This window comes from Juglans regia, chromosome 3 (genome assembly GCF_001411555.2).
Source record: "Juglans regia cultivar Chandler chromosome 3, Walnut 2.0, whole genome shotgun sequence".
Taxonomy (NCBI): domain Eukaryota; kingdom Viridiplantae; phylum Streptophyta; class Magnoliopsida; order Fagales; family Juglandaceae; genus Juglans; species Juglans regia.
In genome coordinates this window covers 4,950,580-4,972,866 of record NC_049903.1, presented here as the reverse complement: position 1 = coordinate 4,972,866, position 22,287 = coordinate 4,950,580, and the positions used below count along the sequence as shown (strand labels likewise).

At 37.5% G+C, this 22,287-nt stretch overlaps 3 protein-coding genes across 8 annotated transcripts; 2 read left to right on the top strand and 1 right to left on the bottom strand.

Annotated features, from left to right (window-relative positions):
• Positions 1-120: 120 nt before the first annotated feature.
• Positions 121-1,506, top strand: LOC108984834 (kelch-like protein 8). The gene has a single exon (XM_018956903.2). The coding sequence runs from the start codon at positions 186-188 to the stop codon at positions 1,275-1,277; it is 1,092 nt and encodes a 363-aa protein (XP_018812448.1). The 5' UTR covers positions 121-185; the 3' UTR covers positions 1,278-1,506.
• Positions 1,507-9,098: 7,592 nt separating this feature from the next.
• LOC108984832 lies at positions 9,099-13,749 on the top strand. Its single transcript, XM_018956900.2, has 2 exons — positions 9,099-9,631; positions 13,084-13,749. The coding sequence occupies exons 1-2, from the start codon at positions 9,356-9,358 to the stop codon at positions 13,273-13,275; spliced, it is 468 nt and encodes a 155-aa protein (XP_018812445.1). The 5' UTR covers positions 9,099-9,355; the 3' UTR covers positions 13,276-13,749.
• Positions 13,750-14,088: 339 nt separating this feature from the next.
• LOC108984835 (regulation of nuclear pre-mRNA domain-containing protein 2-like) lies at positions 14,089-22,261 on the bottom strand. 6 transcript variants are annotated; one of them, XM_035688924.1, is made up of 9 exons: positions 22,029-22,261; positions 20,663-20,789; positions 19,084-19,331; positions 18,020-18,076; positions 17,589-17,741; positions 17,335-17,491; positions 16,480-16,625; positions 16,254-16,289; positions 14,089-15,662 (listed from the first exon to the last, which is right to left on the bottom strand). In XM_035688924.1, the coding sequence occupies exons 2-9, from the start codon at positions 20,739-20,741 to the stop codon at positions 14,787-14,789; spliced, it is 1,752 nt and encodes a 583-aa protein (XP_035544817.1). In that variant the 5' UTR covers positions 20,742-20,789; positions 22,029-22,261; the 3' UTR covers positions 14,089-14,786. The 6 variants fall into 6 exon arrangements, with proteins under 6 accessions (XP_035544817.1, XP_035544819.1, XP_035544820.1 ...); XM_035688926.1 differs by having other exon boundaries at positions 16,486-16,625; positions 22,029-22,237; XM_035688927.1 differs by lacking the exon at positions 18,020-18,076 and having other exon boundaries at positions 22,029-22,238.
• Positions 22,262-22,287: the final 26 nt, after the last annotated feature.

Here is a 22,287-nt window from a genome sequence, read left to right as displayed (position 1 = left end):
AAAAGTTTAGATTTCATCTCCTAATTCTTCTGAATCTCTTATTCCCCATCGATGCTCACAAGCAAACCCTCTTGTTTTCCCCTCCGGTTTTCTCTATAACATCTACATCTCTTTATATTTCATTTCCTCTTTGACACTAAGAAAAACCATAGGAGCCACGATCGAGTACTACCTCCAGCTCTCCAATGGGCTCACTCCCTTCCCCTCCACGACCAGTTACTCCACCATCACCCGAAAACTCTACTTCCAATTATCAAGTTTTTGGCTCTTTTTGCCCTAGGGATCAACTCCCAAACACAAACAGATCTAATTCCATAGAGTCCTACAATCCCTCTAACAACACTTGGAGTCATGTTACCTCAATCCCTGGCCTACTTGAAAACCATATCTTGAAGGGCTTTGCAATGGTCTCTCTAAGAGACTCCATTTACGTGATTGGTGGGAGGCTATGTACTCACAAAGAGAGAGCTCAAGGCTCTCAAGATTCAGATGACTATGCAGAAGTGGATGTTGAAGTCCTGCCCGTTGTTTTGTGTTTTAATGTTGGGTCCAACCAATGGTCCGAATGTGCACCATTAGGCACGCCACGTTATGATTTTGCATGCTCCGTTTGTGAAAATAAGGTCTACGTGGCAGGGGGGAAGTCCACTCTGGCTAGTGTAAGGGGTCTTTCTTCTGCTGAGGTGTATGATCCCGAACTCGACATTTGGACCCCGTTGCCTAACATGAGCATATTGAGATACAAGTGTGTAGGGGTGACATGGCAAGGTAAATTCTACGTGGTCGGGGGATTCGCAGAGCGAGAGGACTCAGACCCGGGGCTCTTCATGGTGTTGCGTAGCTCGGCTGACGTGTATGATGCGCAAGCGGGGAATTGGGGCCACGTACCCAGTATGTGGCCACTAGATGTGCCACCAAATCAAATTGTCGCGATGAATGGCAGGCTATTTAGCTGTGGGGATTGCCTAAATGCAAGAAAGGGTCACATTGAGGTCTATGATGGAGTTAACATATGGAACGAACTCGATGGGTCACAACGTGCTCTTAATGTAGATTGGCGACAAAATCAACGGCTTTACCTCACAATGGCACCAATAGGGACCCACTTGTATTTCTTGACAGGCTATCGGACGGCCGCGGATTCATCAAGAACAATGTCTAGGGTGCATGTATTCGACACATCGGCGGCCGCTAGCAACACGTGGAGGAGCTTTGAGCCGATGGAAGAGGAGGGAGAGAAAGAGCTCTGTAGCCATTGCTGTGTTGTTCAAGTCTAGCAGCAAGCTTTCTAGCCACTAACAGCCACCATCAACATCATGGTACCGGCTCAATTTAGTGGACTAAGTAATATTATGTGTGAGTTTTCGTACCAATTTCACTTGTATTAAGTTTGTATCCTAGGCATCTTGGTCGGATGCATTAATTACTCAAACTGTGACCACTAGGGAGTCCACACTCCACGTGATTTTTCCTACCTTTATTAGCAAATAAGAAAAATCTTGTACCATATAATTAAGCTTTTGCGTTTCTTGGAATTTAAAACATTCAAATGTCTTGATTTAGAGAGCATTGCCTACAATTTTATTGAAGATTACGATTTTGATCATTCCAATTGAGATTCGAGTTTGATCTGAAATTTGATGTCTTTATGATATTGTTTGTACTAATTGCAGCACTAAACAGAAAAAAGGAACTAAGATTGTGTATTTGCAGTTGAAAAATTTTACTCATCATACTTACATCACATATTACGAAAGATTTTTCATATTTTGACCTCTTTTTTTTCTTAACAAGTATGTGGTGTAAGGATGATGAATAGAAGAACTTAATTAGTTTAATATAAATAAACCAAAAAAAAAAAATGGGATGTATAATGTATGGGGTAATGAGTAACAAAACTCAATTAGAGTTTAATATATACCATCATAGTATATATGATCACTCTTGTTGGAAATTTATACAAATCGTTTGAGGAAGAGCTTTGCTATATCACGAAGGTTTATATTAAATGGTCCAGTGTGGAAGTTGGAACCAGATCATAATACCTTTAATATATACCCAAAAAGAAAGGACCAACGAGGATCTCTTCGAGGCATTTTGATAATGTTTGTCCAGAATTAGAAAGAACTTAACTGACCCAAATCATGATTATATTCTCACTGGACTTTGTTTTGAACATTCCATTAATCTTCATAAAAGAAAAGTACTGGTTCCTCTTCCTAGTGACCCATGTTATGATTATAACTTGTTTATATTTTTTCTTATAATATGGTCTCAGACAGGGTCATTACTTCAACCTTATTTTCCAATTGGACCCTGTGAATGTCCCCATATGCTCCCCCATTCTTTTGGAAGTCCCTGTACTATCAAGATACAACCCTAAATGGGCAGGACCTTCTTCATGAAGCAAAGAGGCAATACCCCATTCTGGGTCCATGTCTAGGTGGGCCACGATCAAACAGTAGGACCCACCCACCCTCAAAATGATTTTGGGTCACTACTAAAGTATTGTCCATAGACTTGTGAGCCCCGAAAAGCAAGCCCAAGGCTGCAGCTAGCTCTTTAAGTGGTCAAGTTTTCCAAGCTTTTTCCTACATTAAAAGAAGAGAAAAGGGATGGATCATTCACGTGAGCCATGAGCTCAGGCTCTCCCACAATACGAGCCACAGCTTTGACCCCAGATCCCTGCCCTCTGACATGACTCTTGACCGCTGACCCACCACTGACACACCCTTAGCACTCTCTTAACATCTTTCCTAGTCCCGGTCAGAACGCTTCAGAGTGACCTTGACAATTTCTACACTTGGACACGCGATCACACGTGCAACTGTACCACGCACGCGCGAGATTCTCTCCATCTCATCACCAACTGTCTGAAGCTGATGTTTAACTCGTGTGAGTTTGACTCTGCTACCCGCATCGAGGGCCGAGATTCGGCGATACAGTGATAAAGGAATCGGCACCGTGCAAATGGGGGACAATTTCGAGGATTCGGGGTCTCTCACAAGTTGGTTAGGAGTTGAAAAGGCCGACACCGACATGAGAAGCTGCTATGTCGGTTTTTGTGTTACGTTACATTGTTAATGGGAATCGTTGGTTTTGCGTTTTATTGCTTTTCCCAACCCAGTACCCGACCTGTCCAGCTCATGCCACGTGGAGATAGACTACGATTGGTTGTTTGGACGACACGTGGAAAAAAAGAGACTACAGGTGGGGACAATGGAGGTGCAAAGGGCCCCATGAGGGGGGGGACAGCGCCACGTACCTCGACATGATGCATGTGCGAGGGAGTTAACACGGAGAGTGCGAGGGTTTTGCAACTTTGAAAGTGTGGGGTCTTGGATCACTGTTTTGGGGGGAGCCCTCTCTACAGTTTAGCCAAGTTGATCGCCAATCCATATCTTTGTTTTCTGTTTTGTTTTTCTGAATTCCTAAGCAAGCAAGCTGCTTCGTTAATGGAAGTTACAGATCATCTAGTAGTATAGGTTTTTCCCACAAATGAAAACATAGGAATAGGAGGAGGATCTTGACAATGATATCATGTTTTCCCACAAATGAAAGATTATATATATATATATATATATATATTTACAAATTATCATGAAATTATATCTTCTACATTAATATTGACATAATACATTTATAAAAATAATATTTAAATTTAATTTCTCATGCAAATAATTATTGGTATATATATTACATCGTCCCTTGAGGCCTATATATATTGGTTTTAATTGCTTTGTATTTTCAAGATATATTAATGCAAGCCTTCAAAGCAACGTGGAAAGTGGTTGATATTCGTTAGGAAAGAATTGATGGACCAATTTGTCGATACAGGTGGTTGAGATACAGCAGTACGTTGTGACCACTTATATAAATATATATATATATATATATATTTCTCTATATAAAGAGTTTATGAAACGGAATTTTCTTGTTTTAACAGAAATTTCTTGTTTTAACGGAATATGCTGGTTTTCATTAACTTTTCATCCGTTTGTAATAATTACAGAACACAGGGATACAATTGTATTTTTATTTACATTCTATTTATGGCTACTTTTATTATTTCTGTTGATTTCTATTTCACTATTAGTATCTTTAAATATGCTAATAAAGCATATTTATTATAATAACAATCATGGATTCAATTTTCAATTTGAAAATACGTTATAATAGGAAAACAGATTTATGTAGATTTGTCTTTTCGTATTCATTATAATAGGAAAGCATTATAATAATTTATAAATAGCCTATCTTTCAATAACTTTTAAGATATATATTAGTAATAAAATAATAAGATATATGTACTTTATTTTTATTTTAATAATATATATTAGTACTTTGAACTGCGCACACGTGCCTCAGGCACGTAACATCTTACTAGTATATATATATATATATATATATATATATATATATATATGTCTCCTTCAATAAGGTTTTTTTTTTTTCCTGCTTCCTAGCTCTATGCATGGCCATTTTTGCTGCCATTTCAGCTTCACTGAAGTTGGGACTAAGAATATGATCAACAAAACAAGTTTTAAGGAAGACAATATCTTCGCTATCGGCGGATCTGCAGATTGCTGCAGCATGCATGCTGCTCTACTCCCTGTTTTTTTTACAATCCATGTATTTGTTTGGAGTTCATTAGATTGTGAAATGGACAACAAATCAAAGATATTTCATCCCTTTTATTTGATAGGTCAGGATATTGTGGCATCCAAAACTTTTTGAAATCATAAAATACCCCCTAGATTTCATACATAATTCTACAAATATAGAAAATGTCCCTCCAAAAAAATTTATAATCTTCATATGCTCTCTAAAATTTTTTTAAATTTCAATATACCTAAAATGTCTCTCTCTAATTTTTTTTTTTTATAGTCCTAAAATTTTGTTTAATTTCTATATATTATCTATTTTCATGGATGTAACTTTTCCAAAATTAAAATCAAAACTAAGTTTAGGAGAAATAATAAACTTATTAATATGCATCCCAAAGTTTTTTGTTATACAATATTGGGTTTTTTAATATGGAATCCAATCGGGGCAACAATTGAATTTGGATAAAATTGAGTTGCTATTTAGCCCTAACGTGAGTGAAGATGTTGTTTCCACTATTATGGAAATTTGGAATGTTTCTTTTTTACAGCACCATTCTTGGTATTTGGGGCTTCCCTCATTTGTTAGGAGGTCTAAAAGTGCTACTTTTCAATATTTGAAAGAGAATGTGTGTGGTAAGCTTCAGGAGTGGAAAGAACAATTACTATCTCAAGCCAAAAGGGAAATATTGATTAAAGCAGTGGTTCAATCATTAACAACATATATAATGAGCTGTTTTTTGTTGCCTAAGCGAATATGTGGTTAATTGGAGTATATGTTTGCTCTTTTTTGTGGGGACAAAGAGATTCAAAACATAAGATGCACTGGTTGAGTTGGAAGCAGATATGTGATTTGAAATTTAGAAGAGGGATGTGTTTTAAGAATCTGAAAATGTTTAATTTGGCTTTACTTGCTAAACAAGGGTGGAGGTTGTTAATGGAACCTCAATCTTTGTTATCTCGGGTCTTTAAAGCCAAGCATTTTCTTAATGGAGATTTTTTGCATGCTAGTTTACCAAGAAAGCCATCTTATGTTTGGAGAAGCATTTTTGCTTTTAAAAAAAATTTTGTGTTATGGCTGCATGTGGAATGTTGGTAAGGGTGACAAAGTCCGAATCATGCTAGATAAATGGCTGCCTATGAATGTTCAATTGCTACCTCAGTCTTCTTAGCGTATTATTCAATCTGATATCACTATTGATTATTTATTAATGCAGAATTTACCTTTATGGAACAGGAAATTGGTGTTTTCAATTTATCCTGCTAATGTGGCTGCCTCTATATGTTCTCTACCTTTGCTGTCCAGAAAGGAAGATGATAGAATAATATGGTTGGGTAATAAGAATGAGGTATACTCTGTAAAGTCAGGGTATTATTCAACTTTTAACTTGTTTTCTCTAAATGATGGTCCTGATAGCTCTCATTCAGAAGCTACTAAGTGGTTTTGGAGAAACTTCTAGAATTTAAAGCTGCCTAATAAAGTTAACTTTGGATGGAGGGCATGTAATGATAGTTTACCAACAAGAACAACTTGTTGAGAAGAGGGATCCTACAATCAACCCTATGTGTTCATTACATGCAGTGGGATGATGATGTTTTCCATTCTATTTGTGGCTATTCGTTAGTGCATGAAGCTTGGACAGTCCGTTGTCAATAGATTATGCATCATTTACATTAGGTGTGTAGCTTTTTAGAGTTGATATGGGTATTGATAAAATCTAATCCTATATTTATTACTATTTCATGGGATGTTCAGAAATATAAGAATCTACAAATTTTTCAAAACTCTGATCGTTGCCTAGCTTCTTGAATTAATTAATAGTTGTCTTGGGTATGTTGAGAGCTATCTTCATGTAAAGAAGTGTCATGTAGTGTTGTATAAGAAAAAAGTACTTTCTTGGATAGCTCCTACTCAAGGTAAGGTGAAGCTTAATTTTGATGAAGCTTTATTTCATTCTTTTGCATCAGTTGGTATTGGTGTTATTTTACGAAATGATAGTGAAGATGTTTTGATGTCTACAAGTTGTAAGGATCATGCGATTCTTGAAGTTGATGACATTGAAACTTTAGCAACTTTGAGAGGTTTGTAGTTAATACTTCATATGGGTTTGTTAAATATGATTTTGGAATGTGACTCACTTATTATTGTTGAAACTATTTGTTCCAATGAAGCTAATTTGTCTAAGCAAGGGTTTGTGATCACTGAGATTAAAAGCCTTCTTCGTTGTTTTAATTCATTTTTAGTTCTCCATGTTGGCCGTCAAGGGAATGAGGCTGCTCATCCATCTATTAGAAAGACATGCTAATTATTATATTGATGATACTTTGCAATGGTGGCATTCATGTCCAGAATTTATTCAAGCTAGAATTTCTTTAGATGCTGCCATGTAACTATGCAGGGATGGTTTCTATATTGTCTCTTCTTTACGAATGAAGTTATGTTGTTGTTATAAAAAAACATGAAATTCAATGTGAAAATACAAGAAAAATTATTTAAGATTGATGATATTTATGAAAAATAGTTTGTAGTTATGTTTTTATGATTTTTCAATCTTTTTAATTTATATAAGAGAAATGATATTTGCGATCCTATGATCATGTGCAAGTCTCGTCCACTCCCTTTGAAAAAAATAAATAAATTTAAGACTTACGTGAAAAAAATTATTTTTTAATAGAGAACTCTATTTTTTTTCAAAGAGAGTGCGTAAAGTTGACATATCCTAAAATTATATTTAGCATTACTCTTTACATAAATATGTCACACAATAGAAAAGTTAGCCCCTTACAAAATTGCTGGTTCCGCCACTACCTAGCTGTATAAAAGATTTTTTCTTATTGCTAAGTACTGTATAAAAGATTTGATAGAAGAGTTTAGAAAATATATGTTGAGTAAAGACAGCATTTTTCTTACCATTAACCCCTACATAATTAAATTATAAAAGAAATAATTGATTTACAAAATAATAATTAAAAAAAAAAAAAAAAACTTACAACTAACAGGTCAGTCTTAAACACGAAAGAGTTGAAGAAAAAAAGTGTAAAAAAATAACTACATAATTAACCTTTTACCTTCCTCGTGCACCACGTAAGAAAATTCACCATGAAGCTAGCTGCAGCGAGTTCTAATGATGTGAGCTGCACGAGGGGTCACGAACTGCTTTGTCGGACTATATACGTAATTATGACAGTACTCGGGGGGACCGTGGGTAGGGTTTTCATTGGCCATGAGGGGGCCAAGACTACTGTGTTGCTCTTTTCACGACGTGGAAAAGAAAGCAAATACGATCGTAGTACTTGTGTTTTTATCATCTGTAGCCCTACATTTGCCACCTTTTGGACCTTTGCACAAAGCTCTTAGACCAACTTCTCCCCTGTAATTTCACAGCTGCCCCTTCTGCAAATGCAATGAGCGAGCTAGGCATGCAATTCATACATACATGCATACATTATTGAGCAGTATTGCGGCCCGAAGAATCATGATGATCAAGAGTCGGGCAGTTTTATAATTTTGAAGATAAGTATGGGATTATTTGCAGGAGGTAAGTCCAAAACTAAGGCAACCAACTGGCCGGGCTGGGTCCCCTTGGGAGGCAACTACAAAAATAAGAAAAGTAAACGATGGGGGGGAGCTGGCATGCATGGCCCAGGCCATTACTGGTGTTTTTCTGTGGGAAAGAATTAAGCTGCTTGCTTGCTTGCTTCAAGTTAAATAATTATTCAATGGTCTGTCTGTTCAGGGAAAGCAAAGGGAGAAAAATTTAATGGGAAAAGATATTCCTTGTTTGGATTCTTGCATGTGTGTCTAATACTAATAGCTCCATTTTCTCTCTCTCTCTCTCTCTCTGATCAGTTAAAGAGATCATTGCGTACATAAAGTTATAAAATGATAAAATGTTGTTGGTTGCGATATTGGTGAAACCATGGATGGGTGAAAAGTTTGCTTAAAGTTGGCCGAATTCTGATTTGGACACAAAGCCAGAATAATTCAACAAAGATTCTAATGGAAGGCATCGTGGCCCTCTTGTGCAAAATGGAGTAGCAAAAAAAGGGGAAAAGGGAAAATCCTTAAACTTTGCATCTTTTATCATGTTTCTTCCCAAATCATTCTAAATTTTGGGCTTACATATTTATTTAGTTTTTTTAAAAAATATGTTTTTTCGTCTAAACCATAATTTCTACTACCACCAGCTTCCACTCTTTTTTATTTTTATTTTTTCCTGTTTTCCTTTTAAAACAATACTTTTCAAGTCTTTACAGATCAAGAGACTCCATTGCTTTGTGTGAAGGTGAGTGGAAAAAAAGGAAGAAAATCTTGATCAGAGCAGAAGTGTTAAATGTTAATTTCCAGTAGTTACACTCCTCTAGTCTACTGGCCAAAATAAAATGAAAAAAATAAGAGAAGAAAAATCCCTTCTTCCCCCATTTAGTAATTTTAGTTAAAGAGCTGTCCAATGTCCACAGCCCACATCTCTCTTTCTCTCTCTCTCTCTCTCTCTCTCACGTCACTCTCTCTCTCTCTCTGAGCATCGGTCCTAAATCACAAGTTTTTTTAAGTACTCCAACAACAAAAGCCTTGGTAATGGTGTAAAGCCTGAAGTACCGCCACAACTTTCACTACAGTCCAAACCCCTCGCTCTTGCTCTGAAACTGCACTGCCAAGACCAAGAAGAACCACGTAAACATGGGGAACCCGTGCTAGAGTTGGGAGTTGAGAAGGAAAGACCAAAAAAAAGAGAAAAAGAAGTAAGAAAATGGTTTCAGAAGGGTATGCATGGGCACCCATAGGGTCTCCTTTGAACAACGTGCAGAGAGAGGAGCACTGGAGGCACTTCGACAACTCGGTCAATGCCGTGTCGTTTGGCTTCGTTGCTACTGCCATTCTCATCTCCATGTTCTTGGTCATGGCCATCTTTGAGAGATTCCTCAGACCCACGTCGACGGCTCTCTCTCCGTCCGGTGGCCATAACCACCGCGACCTTGAGGCCCAGATGGGCTTCAACGCAAAGCTCGGTCACCCATCTCCTAAAGTAAGCAAACCCTCATTTTTTTTTAATATTTGGGTCTTTTTGCCATTCCATTTTGGTCTAGCTTATTTCGGTCATATAATTTGATGTTCTAAATGATGCTTGAAAGTTCCGTTTTTTTTCTCTCTTTCTTCAGTCTTTCACTAGGACCAAGCAGGGAAATGGAAAATGGACTTCCATTTTCCCAGAAATGCTTTCCCATTCTCCTTTCTTGACAGTTTGGGAGGTTATTTTGATTTCTAGTAAATAGCAATGATTATTCGCCAGACATAAAGTCATGCTGCCTAATTTGTGTTCTCTTATAATGACTTCAGTTAATTAATATTTTTAGCTAGTCCGACAGTTCAGGGGTTTTAACTGAGTTGTTTAGTTACATTGGTATCCTGGGCATTAATGACCCATCTGCTTCAGAAAGTTCAATTCTTCCCTGTTCTTTTTGTTTTTGTGTCTCAGACTCAGTTCAAGTATGATCCCTTATATTGCTGGTTCTTTGTTTTTTCAGTTTTTATTGCATTCCTGTTTCATCAGCCCCAATCTTATTTTGAGTTACCAGATTACCTATTACTACCGAAATATCCAATCACACAGAGCACCCTAATCTGTGGGATAAGCACATCCCTAACCATCAAGTTTTCCACAAGGGCCCAACTACTCTCTCTTTTTGGGACCCTCCCCTTTCCTTGTACTGACCACCAAAATTTACTATGCAGATGATCTTTCTATTTAATACCCAGCCAACCCTTTTCCCAGATCAAATTACTCTCTCTTTCGTCATTTAAACCCAACTTTTTGTACCAGGCTTGTCGAGATGAAAATTCGGTTCCAAAGATTGGTTGCTTTGCGCAATAGTCCCAGAAACCAAATTGATATAAAATTAATGATTTGGCACCATTGCATACCGTTTTGCTTATCCGCATTTACATTCTCTGTGCATTTTTCATTATCAAAGACCTATGTTGTCATGTAATTATGATTGTTGGAGAATGGCCCATCCAAGTAGTTGTCTGTTTATTGGTCGGTGGTTGATCCAGTGGAAGAGTCTGGGGGACTAAATGTACTTAGAATTTAGACCCACCACGTACACGGTGGCCATCGAGCCCATCACTTTCAATCTTTATGACACCCCGCATGGCTCGTCCGGGGAGTCTGAGGCTGCTGGTAGTCAACTTTTCTTTGTAGGAAAGTCTTAATTTACTGTTTCTTTTTTCCATGTCAACTTGTATCCAGCTATATACATCCCTTAAGCAAAGATAATTTGTGTGCCATAATTGCATTCAAGTTACTGAATCCTCCTAATTTTTCCAGAGGATCTTATCAGGAGTCTCTCATATGCAACAAACACATCGTTGGTCTACCTTGTACCATATATATACCTTTTCTAAGGAACAGACAAGGCCCACTTACTCATCCATGCTAATTGTTCAATTAGGGGACTATCTTTTATGTGGCAAATAACCTACAAGATGGTATGAACAGAATTGTAGGTCTAGAACTATCAATGAAAAAGGATGATTCCAACGCTTAGGAATCTAGACAACATTAAGGGCTTGTTTGGATTCGCAAGTCATCTCAGCTCATCTCAACTCATCTCACTACTATTTATTACTATTCAGCAACTTTAACTCATAAATTTCACTATTATTCATAACTCATCTCATTACTATTCATAATCCATCTCAACTCATCTCAAATCATCTCAAATCATCTTCGAATCCAAACATCTCCTAAAGAGGGTCATGTGGCGAATTAATGGCCTGTTTGTTGAGCACCTTGACAAGAATATCAACATGGTAAGTTAGCATTACACAACTAAAGAACCAACCAAATGTTTTGGGACTGAGAGCCTATTTTTTCTGCAAGTTTTAAAGGATTGCCGGATGATTTTTTTCAATTCAGGCCATTAGAGAGATGGTGACTACATTAAAACGCAAGATATCTAAATTGGTGTCAGTTGCAGAAACTTATGATGCCTGATGATGGCAAAATAGAAAATCAATAGAGAGCTCGAAACGGTTGCAGGAGCAATGTGCCACAGCTCCATGGTGAAGTTGATCTGATGTCCTACTAGTGTGTCACTGGTAAATTACACATGGGAGTTTCAATAGGTTAGCAACCCAGAATATACATATGGTTTCAAGCCAAAATGCACGGTAAGAAATATTGAAGTATGTAATATAGCCTATTATAGAAGAATCTAGCTCGATATGAATGTTTTCAATTAAATAATTAGGCAACTGGCTGTCTTATATGAAGCCATAAACTGTGCACCTATCAGTTCTATTTTAAAGTTGTCTTGTCCTTCATAAAATATTGTTTCCTGTCCAGTATCCGCCATTTATATCTAACCTTATGTGTGAAATGCAAAAAGTCAAACATATATGCTAAGTGGGGATAATGTTGCTACCTTATCTTAAGTTAAAGAAAGAAAAAACAGAAGAAGACAAAAGAAGTAATAGAAAATGCATAATCATTAATCAAATCACGACCACGAGACTGGGTTCAATGAATTTTTTTTTTGTTTATCATTTTTGCTTCCTGTTTGTGTTTTAAAAATATGTAGCAAGTAATTCAGATTACTGAATGGTCCTTAAATCACTCCATTTTATTGCGCCACAACATTTATTGGTGTATGCTACTTTAAAATACTTGCAAGGATGGGGCCAACTATCTCCTCGATCGTGTAGTGTTTCCACCTGTCAGCTTAGTATATGGAAGAGCAAGCAGTGGAATTTGATCCAGCTGTAGCACCATCTTCTAGATAACGTTTCTTTAAAGCATACTGGGGTTCCGGTTATACATTTTAATGGATTCAGCTGTTTCTAGTCTGTAAGGTCCATTTGTGGATTATTATTGGCCTTGCCATTGGCCATGCCTAATCATTTATCCGAGTTGCATGCCTGAAGTTGTCTCATTTATTAATCGATTTTTAAGACTGATATCTTATCTCCGGTTCAGAACAACGCAAAAATTACATCTAAATAAGTTTAGTTGTTTGCTAGTCATGTCCTGATGTTCTTGAAGTCCCGAAATCATTGTATTTGTTCATCACTTTGAAGTTAGTGGTAGCAATGCAATGCATGAGTATACGAACACGGTGTGTACTCATTTCCTGGATGACCATGCAACAAACAATGTCTGAATGCTGGCATCGGAGATTTTCTGTCCAAATTTGTGTATAGCTAGTGGTATAGTAATTTACCATTGAAATGAGTATTTCAATGGTAAGAAGACTTTGGCCAGCTTCCTGTCTAATTTATAAACTCCTGGAGTCAGTTTGGCTGCATGTCCTGCAACTCACCCCACGTCCTCCTGATCCGACATGGGTTTGTGATTATTTAAGTTGTTCTGGCACGGGGCTTTCGGTCTCACATGTTCCATCTATTATGCTATTTCCAAATCCGAAATCTCACTTTTCAATTTATGTTAAGACCATTTTCTGTTCCTTGTTTCTGCAGATGACTGTATATGCTAGTGGAGTTTCGGTATTGATGCCTGGTGATGATATTCCTACCTTCATTGCACACCCAGCTCCCATGCCGTGTCCACCCGAACGCATTTCGTGGCCTCACCATCAACAAATCTCAATCCCCAGTCTCAACTCAAACTCCAACTTGAGTACAAACTCAAGCTCACCAGGGGAAAACTAAACGTACTGAGAAACGCATGTTACCTATTTCAAACTCATATCACAATTGTACACTCAAAGCAGGAGTTATCTCCCTAGGGGACTAGACGCTAAAACAGGCATGTCCGGACGGAATCCAAGGTTGCCCTCATTTTCTTTTAGCCCCAGGGCTCTTGATTTGTATATAGCATTGACAGCAGGCTGGCTATGGCATATATGAGTCTCCATCCAAGTGCGATTGCTTGCATATTAATGTTTAGGTTTTCAAATATGATTGGATTCTGAGAAATATATTGCATTTCCCATCAGATGGATCATTCCCTTTTATAAAAACTGAAAAATACAACTGGTGTTTGTATGGGGGAGAAGTCATGGGCAGTAATTCAGACAATTTCTGAACAGGGAATTAAGTCATCATTGCAATTACCCCAACATTATTTCGTGTAAAAGTGGAGCAACTCTCTTGGATTGAAACTGTCGAGTTATTTACTCAGCCCACTAGCTGCTGTTGCTCTAGAGATCAGGGCGCAAGTGCAATTTTTTCGAAGACGTTAGTTAGATAAATGTTGTTGATAATTACCACCTCTTTTCTTCTCATCTTTTTTATTTATTTATTTATTTTATTTTATTTTATTTATTTTAAATATGAACGTCTTGATTGTGCTCAAGGGGTACAGAAACTACAGAATTTATATACCAATATCCCCAAATCGCGAGAAAAGCTCCGGCCACCCTCTTTGAACGCCAAATTCATACACAGCAACATCAAACAACCAAATGCAGTCAACAGAAACTCAAGCCAAATACAAAAACGAAAAAACAAAAACAAATTCCATTCAACAGAAACCTACCTCATGGCTCTCTACTAGAAGACCTCAGTTGAGAATAATTGTACTACAAATTGGTCTTTTCTTAATACATATTGTAGCATTATAATTACAATAGATACCATTTAATCACGGTGGTGCAATCATTTCCCAGGTGCTAGATCCAAAGAAAGCTTACGACTAAAATGGTTGCTGGGGATTGTTTACTCAGTTTGGTAGCAGCTACGAGGGAGGAGGCGGCTGGGCAACACCCCCCCCCCCCCAAAACAAAAAAAAAAAAGTACAAAGCACATGCAATTGTGGGATTCATTACCCACATTAGTGAGACTCCAGTCAGGTTCTTTGATGATCACAGCCTCGATGCTAATGCAGTCAGTAAAGGTACATTGAGAACTTCTATTATTGAAGCATCGGTATCAAGTAACTCCTTTGCCAGTGCCAAGGCATCAAAAGGATCCTTTGCACTTATTGGGTTGGGAAGGTGTGAAATTTTTAAGGAAAGGTGCATGCAGGACTTCAGCTAAAGTCAAGAAGACATCACTAACTCTCTAATAATCTACATAACAACACAACACCTCTTCGATGACAATCCAACCTCCATGATTTCAAGAGGAACTTAACTGAGGTTTTGGCATTGATGCATTTGCCCATAATTCAGGTACTCAAGGCCCCACAAAATATGTGGCCCAGTGATTTCAGTGGGAACTCACTGCCGAGGTACTGGCGGCGTTGTTGGCTGATGGCTTTGCCCATAGAATCCAACACCCGGTGGCCGGTAAAATCCTCCAGTGGCTGGCTGTTGCTGTTGTTGTGATTGCTGAGGCTGAGGCTGTGGCTGTCCAGGTGGCTGGGGGGCAGTCCTCGCTAAACTCATTGTAACATGTGGAGGAAGAGGAGGTGGAGGGGGTAGAGTATTTGCTCCATACCCATAAGGCATTACAACCAGTCCAGCAGATTGGACATATTGACTCACTGGTGGATTTGCAGGGGATAAAGGTGGTGGTGGAGGTGGTGGTGGTAGGGCAGCAAAGGGACCTTGCATCTGGCTGGCTTGTGAAGAGCTAGTAGATGGTGCAGGTGGCACATTGGTCATTGGTTGCTGTTGCAGAGGGGTAAAATAGGTTGTGCTGCTGACATCAGAACTGCTTTCATCAGAAACAGGCATTGGTTTCTCAAGTTTGGGCCGTTTTTCTGGAGGGAACATGGATAGTGCCGAACTAAATCCAGTTGAATTTATGCCACCATTCATGGAGGCAACTTCTTCTGCAACAAGGGATGAAAGAACAGAGGTAAGCATTTGTGCAGAGGATGCGGAGGCAGCAAGCTTAGCAGCAACTGCAGCTGCTGCTGATTTTTTGTTCTCTTCTTCAGTAGTTCTGGTGGGTGCAAAAGAAACCACAGGTTGCATAAGGGCAGTCTGAGGTAGGGTACTGGTTGATTGAACTGAAAGCCGATTCTGTTCTACAACCCTCGTCGTTGCTTCTGTTGTTGGGTTCATGTTAGTGGCCGGGGGACAAGGAACAGTGGGTGATGTTAGCCTCTTCCTAATCTTGCTTGCTTGTTCAATCTGATCCCGAGCAACCTACAAAACCACAACCGTTCAGTCTTAGTTTGTACTTTAATATTTTCCGTAAAGAAGATAAACTTCCAGGTAATAAAAGACGAAAGAAATATTTGACCATTAAAATTTTGTCGGAACCAAAAATTTTATTGGTTTGGAATGGGAAACCCGTTATAAAACAGACAAATCTGACAAGAGAGAAGCTCATTATGGAAGAGTGGGAGAGTAACCATTCCTGAAAGAAATGAAAAGTGCAACTGGAAGCTCTCATTGGCAAGTAGTTTCCACATGAAGAATGGTTGGAGCAAGCCCATTCTACAAGTCAAATAGTGTCACAACCTATTAGCAATCTCTACCCTTGGAACTATCAAAACCAGGTGACTTTCTGCTCGCCCTTTATTGCCGGCACTTTCCACAAAATGCAGAATGGCTTGATAACTATCAAATTGGCACATATGCAGAAAGATGTTTTCATCTAACAATGAGGCCCAAAAAGTGATTTTGAGAAACGATCACCAAATGCCAAAACATCAAAATCTTTGTTTTCCAAGCAGCATTTCAAAGTAGCAAACAATTCCAAGTAGCAGATAGAGAGATGATGCTTATTCTTACTTGCAACTGAGTGCGAATAAATTCCAGCTTTGATTCCTGAAAAAAAATTAGATTACTTGCAGTTACAGGATAAGATTTAAAATATAATTTTTTTTGGATAGGTAAAATAAAAGACTTAAAAGTAGTCCCGTGTACTCCGGTTACTGCCTATCCTTATGATCAATAAAACTTTGTTTACCGATCAAAAAATAAAAAATAAAAGATTGAAAATATAAAAATAACACACCCATACTTGGTCCTGAAGTGCTTCTTTAAGCTGGGAAATCAGGGAAGCCCTAGTTGCCTCTGCACTCTCAAGTTGCCCAACACATTGCTTAAGTATCACTTCTTGTTCTTGCAGCTCATCTACCACAGCAGATCCTTGCTGATTTCCTAATGTCATTACCCCAAAAGGGCAAAAAATCAATAAGCCTTGGCAGAACATGCAAAAGTATCTGACAAACTAAAATAAACTAGAGCAAACATCTTAAATTAGAACAACATTTTTGTTCATAGTCCACAAATTATCCCTCTGGACCCTCCCGTCTCCCTCCCTCCATCCCTAATACAACAGAAGATATTACTGCTGAAAAGCTTTTTGCTTCCAAGCTGAGCATGTAGTTCTTATTTTACATAAGTATATTATTTTCTTTCCAAAGCAAGGAGAAGTACATTAAAACTCATTGCCAATGGATAAAGAAAAACCATTCAATATAAAAAACAACAAAACTAGAGCTAGTGCTTTAAAACCATCAATTCATCAGACATATTATATTCTCCAATAGACAGATGGACCTCCAATAAAGGTGCCACATCCTACACATCATATGTCAAACAAGTCAATGAAAACATCACAACTATAAGGCTTTCCTCCAGGGTCTAGCTTTAATTATATCTTACTACTAGTTCACATTTAATACTACACACCATCCAAATTCCAAGACTATAATTTTCACTATAACAATTTCAGCAAATAAATTTTACATTTATCATTAATCATCATTATGTGATAAATGATTATTTACCATTAATCCAAATTCAGAACTTTATGTTAGAAGAAAGTTCCATGTAGGAACATCAAATCCCATCACTGAACCCTTACCTTGTGTTAAGGCACTTTCAACATCTTGCCCAATTATACCCACATTATGTACAGTAGCATTACAGTTACTTAAGGCGACTTCTTCAGCAGGATATTCATCAAGTACAGATTGAAATGCAGTAAATATTTTCTCTAGAAGACCCCCAACAGCCAATTTCTGAAGTTAAGATAAACAAAGACCCAAGATCAATTACATAAAAATGCAGCAGAAAAAACCACAGATTATAATTAGATACAAAAAGCTATATGCTTACAATTCTAACTGAGCTTGCATCCCTCTTCACTATCTTGATTGGATTTGAACTCTTTCCACTGTTCACGAGAGGAGGAGGATTCTTACCCAGCATTTCATCTTTAAGACTCCGCCCTCGAGAACCAAAAACCTTCCTTTCTTCCCATATGTCAACCTGCACAAACAACCAAAAAACAAAAAAAGGTCAATGAATGATGTAACGAGACTAGATGCAAAATGAAGGCAACATTCATGAGCCATGAAGCAACACAAAATACAGAATGGTGGATGCCAAACTGGATTCCTCCATTGTACAACATCAAGACTTCCAAATTTTTGGCATGGGGCCAAATATTGGAAGACAGTAGGCAACACAATTAGAGCGCTATTCATGAAAGAAGTGGTAGTGCCAAATGGGATTTTCTCCTAAAATTTGATGACATGGAACTTCACCAAGGTAGGGCCCTTCAAATCCACCCTTGGGAAGTAAACCTGGATACATGACCCCACCTGCCATAAACTGTGTATTAGATAATCCAGGGTAACTAGCATGGAATCGAATAGAGAATGTCAAAGTCTACAGCTCATCCTAGACCTGCCTCCCCATAGAGTGGCTTTTTTTACTTGGACAACAGCATTGGGAAAATTCTTACCTTGGACGAGGAAGCAAGGCATGCGGGAAGTTAATCATTGTTGCATGTACAAGAAAAGTGGGGAGTCGTTGGATCTCTTCTTCTTACATTGTGAGGTTGCTAGCATTCTATGGAACATGATTTTTGGCCTCTTTGGGATAACCTGGGTGATACCTTCTCGAGTGATGGAATTCCTAACATATTGGAAAGAGAAATTTGGCAACCATTGGTGCACCTTTGTGGAAGATGACTCCATCATGTTTACTATGGTGTCTATGGAGAGAGAGAGAACCGAAGCTTTGATCATTGTCAAAAATCAATGTCGAAGCACAAGTATTTCATTCTAGATACCTTTTTTTTTCATTGGATAATGGCCCAAGATCGTGTTGCTCTCTCTAATTCTACTTTTCATGAATTTTTAGCTCTTTTTACTTTTGTTTGTTGAAAGGATCTCATGCATACTTCCTATGTACTGTTAACTGTGGTGACACCCTTTTTCATCATTCATAAAAATCTTTATCTTACCCATTAAAAAAACACAATAACAAACAAAATACTACCCATGATAGAATAACTATCAATATGCAAGCCCCAAAAGTTAGACATATATATTCAAACAAGTATAATATATAGAGTCCTACTTGCAAGCCAATGTGGAGGACACACAATCTACACTGCTTACAACATAAGATTTGATTTGCAAGATTCAAATTTATAAAGTTCTCTGACAAATCAAATTATGCCATGTCAATGGTGTGGAAGGTGTGTCCTCCACACCAGCTTGCGAATATAATTTCTCTAATATATGACTTCTTACATATTGTCTAATGTGGCGTGTGTGAAACAAGAAACTATAAGTGATTCATTAACTTAAAAAAGACTTACCAGTCTGGTTACCGCCTTCTTTCCATGTTCGTCGCCATTTTTGTAAACATGACTAAGGGCCACAGGAAGAACTTTCCAGAATTCACTCACAAACTCACTGCCCTTTCGCCTACTATTTTGCAAAATATCATTAGCCAAATACAGAAAAGAAACACGCTGCTCTCTCTGAGAAGAGTTGAACAATTTATCCCATGTTTCAACAATCTGTTTTGCCTTTTTCCGGTGAGAGATACACCAATGGGACAAAGCTGATAAAAAAATATAAGAAAAACATACCACAATATCCAAGTACAGTATCAAATGGGAACAAAAACTCATGTCTGTAGAGAATGTGAAACTGACACCATTTCAACGGGATTCAATTTATAGACCATTTATGTGAAGATGTTGAACTTTTGGTCAAAAACTGTCTGAATATATTTTTCCTTTAAAAGTTTTCAATTGCTGATTAAAGAAACCACGCATAATATGCACTACAAGTTTCCAACAATCATTGTTGTTGATAACATATGAACTGGCTCAATCAATTTCAGCACAATTACATTCATTATAATTAAATACATAAAGATAATATAGTTATGTTAGTTTAGTGTAATTTTTTTTGTTGAGTATTTGAAGAAAAAAGATCTTATTGTTCTATAATTTTAAAAAGCTGACCATTTTAAAAATTCAGACTTGTCCACCAGTTCATTGGCTGGTTCAATCTGAATCAACCATTGCACCAGTGAGTGCAACAGTATTAGATATGAAATAAAACAACAAAAAAATGACAATTACTACGGATGGACTAAAAGTTCATACCCATTGGAAGCTCATCATTAGCTAAAGCAATATCAAGGAGCTATGACAAAGGGGTACTTAAGCACCTGCAATTTATCAAAAGCTAATTCGATTCATAATCTTTCTCTCTCTATTTGATAAGTATGTTAAGGTGAGGTATTTCTGAGATATGGCATTCAAGCCTCCCATAAGAAAATAAGTAGCTTAAGGTGAAGTATTTATGCACGTCAAAAACATATCAGAATATTCTCATCAGTAACGATGCCCAAAATCTGTGGGTATTAGCTAACTTAGTTTCTAAAGTCTCTTGTCCTTGCAGAAGAAACCTGAGATCAAATCCTGCCTACAGCTTGGCATGGGAAGCTTAAGGGAGATGAGAGGATTAATTTCGATCGTGTAGCCCATAGACTTCAATGGACCAAAATCAGATGATGTCCACGATATTAAATAGTCCATTACAACAAATGCACACGCAGCATGTTTCAGAAGAAGAAAAAGCACAAATTAGTGGAAAAACAGCAGCAGTTCCAATGTCACATATAAAATTCAGGGAGACAAGTAATTGTGATCAGTAAAATAAGATATGCCGGAAACATTTGTTTTACATATGTTCTATTGCTAACTCTGCCACAAAGAAAACAGTCACGCTTCCTCAAATAAACATTGGAATTATGTAAGAATTCAATAAATATGGTGAATTTATAACTGAACAACACACGACAAACTAAAAAACCATCAACCAGTAAAATTGTTATGACCATAACTCAGATATAAATATTGGGATTTCATTGCAGGATACATTCAATGCTTTGTTGCGAATTGTTGAGTTTCGATAATTTCTCAACCAAAATCTGTCCGTCAAATTCGCTGTTGCTCATCCTGGTGTTTACCAAGTTTTTACATTCCGTGAAGGATGTCCTATATCTCTGGAAAAAATAAAGCGTTACAGCTCTGAAATGACAGAGTAAACCTGGCTGTCAACAAAAAAATCAAGGAAGAAACAAAAACAGGTAAAATCCTCACTTGTGAAATGCTAGCACATCTCCTCATCTTTGCAAATGGGCAAGAGATTTATCTTTACATTAATAGGATAAACAATTCTTTTTTATCATAAGTAGGAAAAATAATTCTTTAAGCGAGAATGAGCTAAGCATGGGGCCATTGTATATGTTTCAGATCATACCGTGTTAAGGCCAAAATACACACGAGAATATGCTCAGTTTAACAGGAATGAGTCCACAAGAAGGTTAGTGTGTATGTTTCAGGTTCTATTATATCAACGACAACTGAAGAATGAAGTTTTTCATCATGTCAAACTACAAAAATTGTTTTGTAGAGTGTAGATAACATCGAGTTTATGGTAGAAAGTGGATTGAGTTTATTTATAGGATAACATTCTCCATCATATAATCTAAATCCAAGTAGTTTGATTAAGAGGGAAAAAGGTAAGTAAGGCGCTCTGAATCTGTTTTGAAAAATAAAATTCCAAACTTTCTCTATAAAAAAATGTCTTCACCCTTTTAGACTTTTTCCCCCTCAAATGAGCATGTTAAATGCATCCCACGGCTAGGCAATGAGAAATCCCCAAGGAACAAGAAAAAATAATTAGACGGCAACAAGGGTTTAAAAATGCTGCAGGTCAAAAACAAGAGAAACAATTATATAGAAATCATATTTCCACATTGGCATCGTCTCGAACATACAAAAATTAATAACACGCCAAGTACAACAAATCGTGTGCAACACACAATCTTTTGCATTGAAAAAGAAGTGCCAGTTACTTTGTATTTCAGCTCGAGAAAACAACGTACAAAACCCTTCATGCCCGTAACTGTGAAAACGATTAATACATATCGTATATGATAATTAGTAGCATGTCTTTCTTTTTACGGAGCCCCACAGCATGAAAGGCATTATTTCCATCATATTTCTTCGCAGACGAGACAAAGAATTCTGTGCAAGTTTTACGATAGGTAAGCCTAAAATACAAACTAAAGATACGATCCAGAATCTTGAATTACGATTCAGAATCTTGAATTTCATTTTTGTGTTTTTTTCCCCTTAAATTTCCCACTAGGAAGCCAAAACTAAGGTTAGGGTTTTGTTCACATAACATGCAACAACACGAAAAGCACATAAACTATGATTAAAGGGTTAAGATTTACCAGCAAAAAAGCGAGAGAGCTGAAGAAAGTCCCACTCAAGTTACAGAACTTAAGAATGGCTCTGGGATTGAATTACACAGATTTGTTAGGACTCAAAAACCCTAGAACAGAGACAACCTGCTGAATTATTATTATTATTATTTTTTTTTTTTAAATTTTTTTCTAAGTGGAGAAAAGGATCGAACTGATAAATGAGATGCGGAGGTGGCACGAGCGGTGAGTGACGCTCCGTCCCGGTGCTTGTGTAGGCCCCTGGGGA

What these genes read in the sequence shown, in the direction of transcription:
- LOC108984834 (XM_018956903.2), top strand. Translation starts at nt 186, where the DNA reads ATGGGCTCACTCCCTTCCCCTCCACGACCAGTTACTCCACCATCACCC.
- LOC108984835 (XM_035688924.1), bottom strand. Translation starts at nt 20,741, where the DNA reads ATGAGCAACAGCGAATTTGACGGACAGATTTTGGTTGAGAAATTATCG. An exon ending in AGAAGGCGGTAACCAGACTG is followed by an intron (nt 18,077 to 19,083) that starts GTAAGTCTTTTT and finishes AGTTTATGGCAG; the next exon opens with GTGGGGTCATGTATCCAGGT. An exon ending in TGAAAGTGCCTTAACACAAG is followed by an intron (nt 16,626 to 17,334) that starts GTAAGGGTTCAG and finishes TAATGACATTAG; the next exon opens with GAAATCAGCAAGGATCTGCT.
- LOC108984832 (XM_018956900.2), top strand. Translation starts at nt 9,356, where the DNA reads ATGGTTTCAGAAGGGTATGCATGGGCACCCATAGGGTCTCCTTTGAAC. An exon ending in TCGGTCACCCATCTCCTAAA is followed by an intron (nt 9,632 to 13,083) that starts GTAAGCAAACCC and finishes TTGTTTCTGCAG; the next exon opens with ATGACTGTATATGCTAGTGG.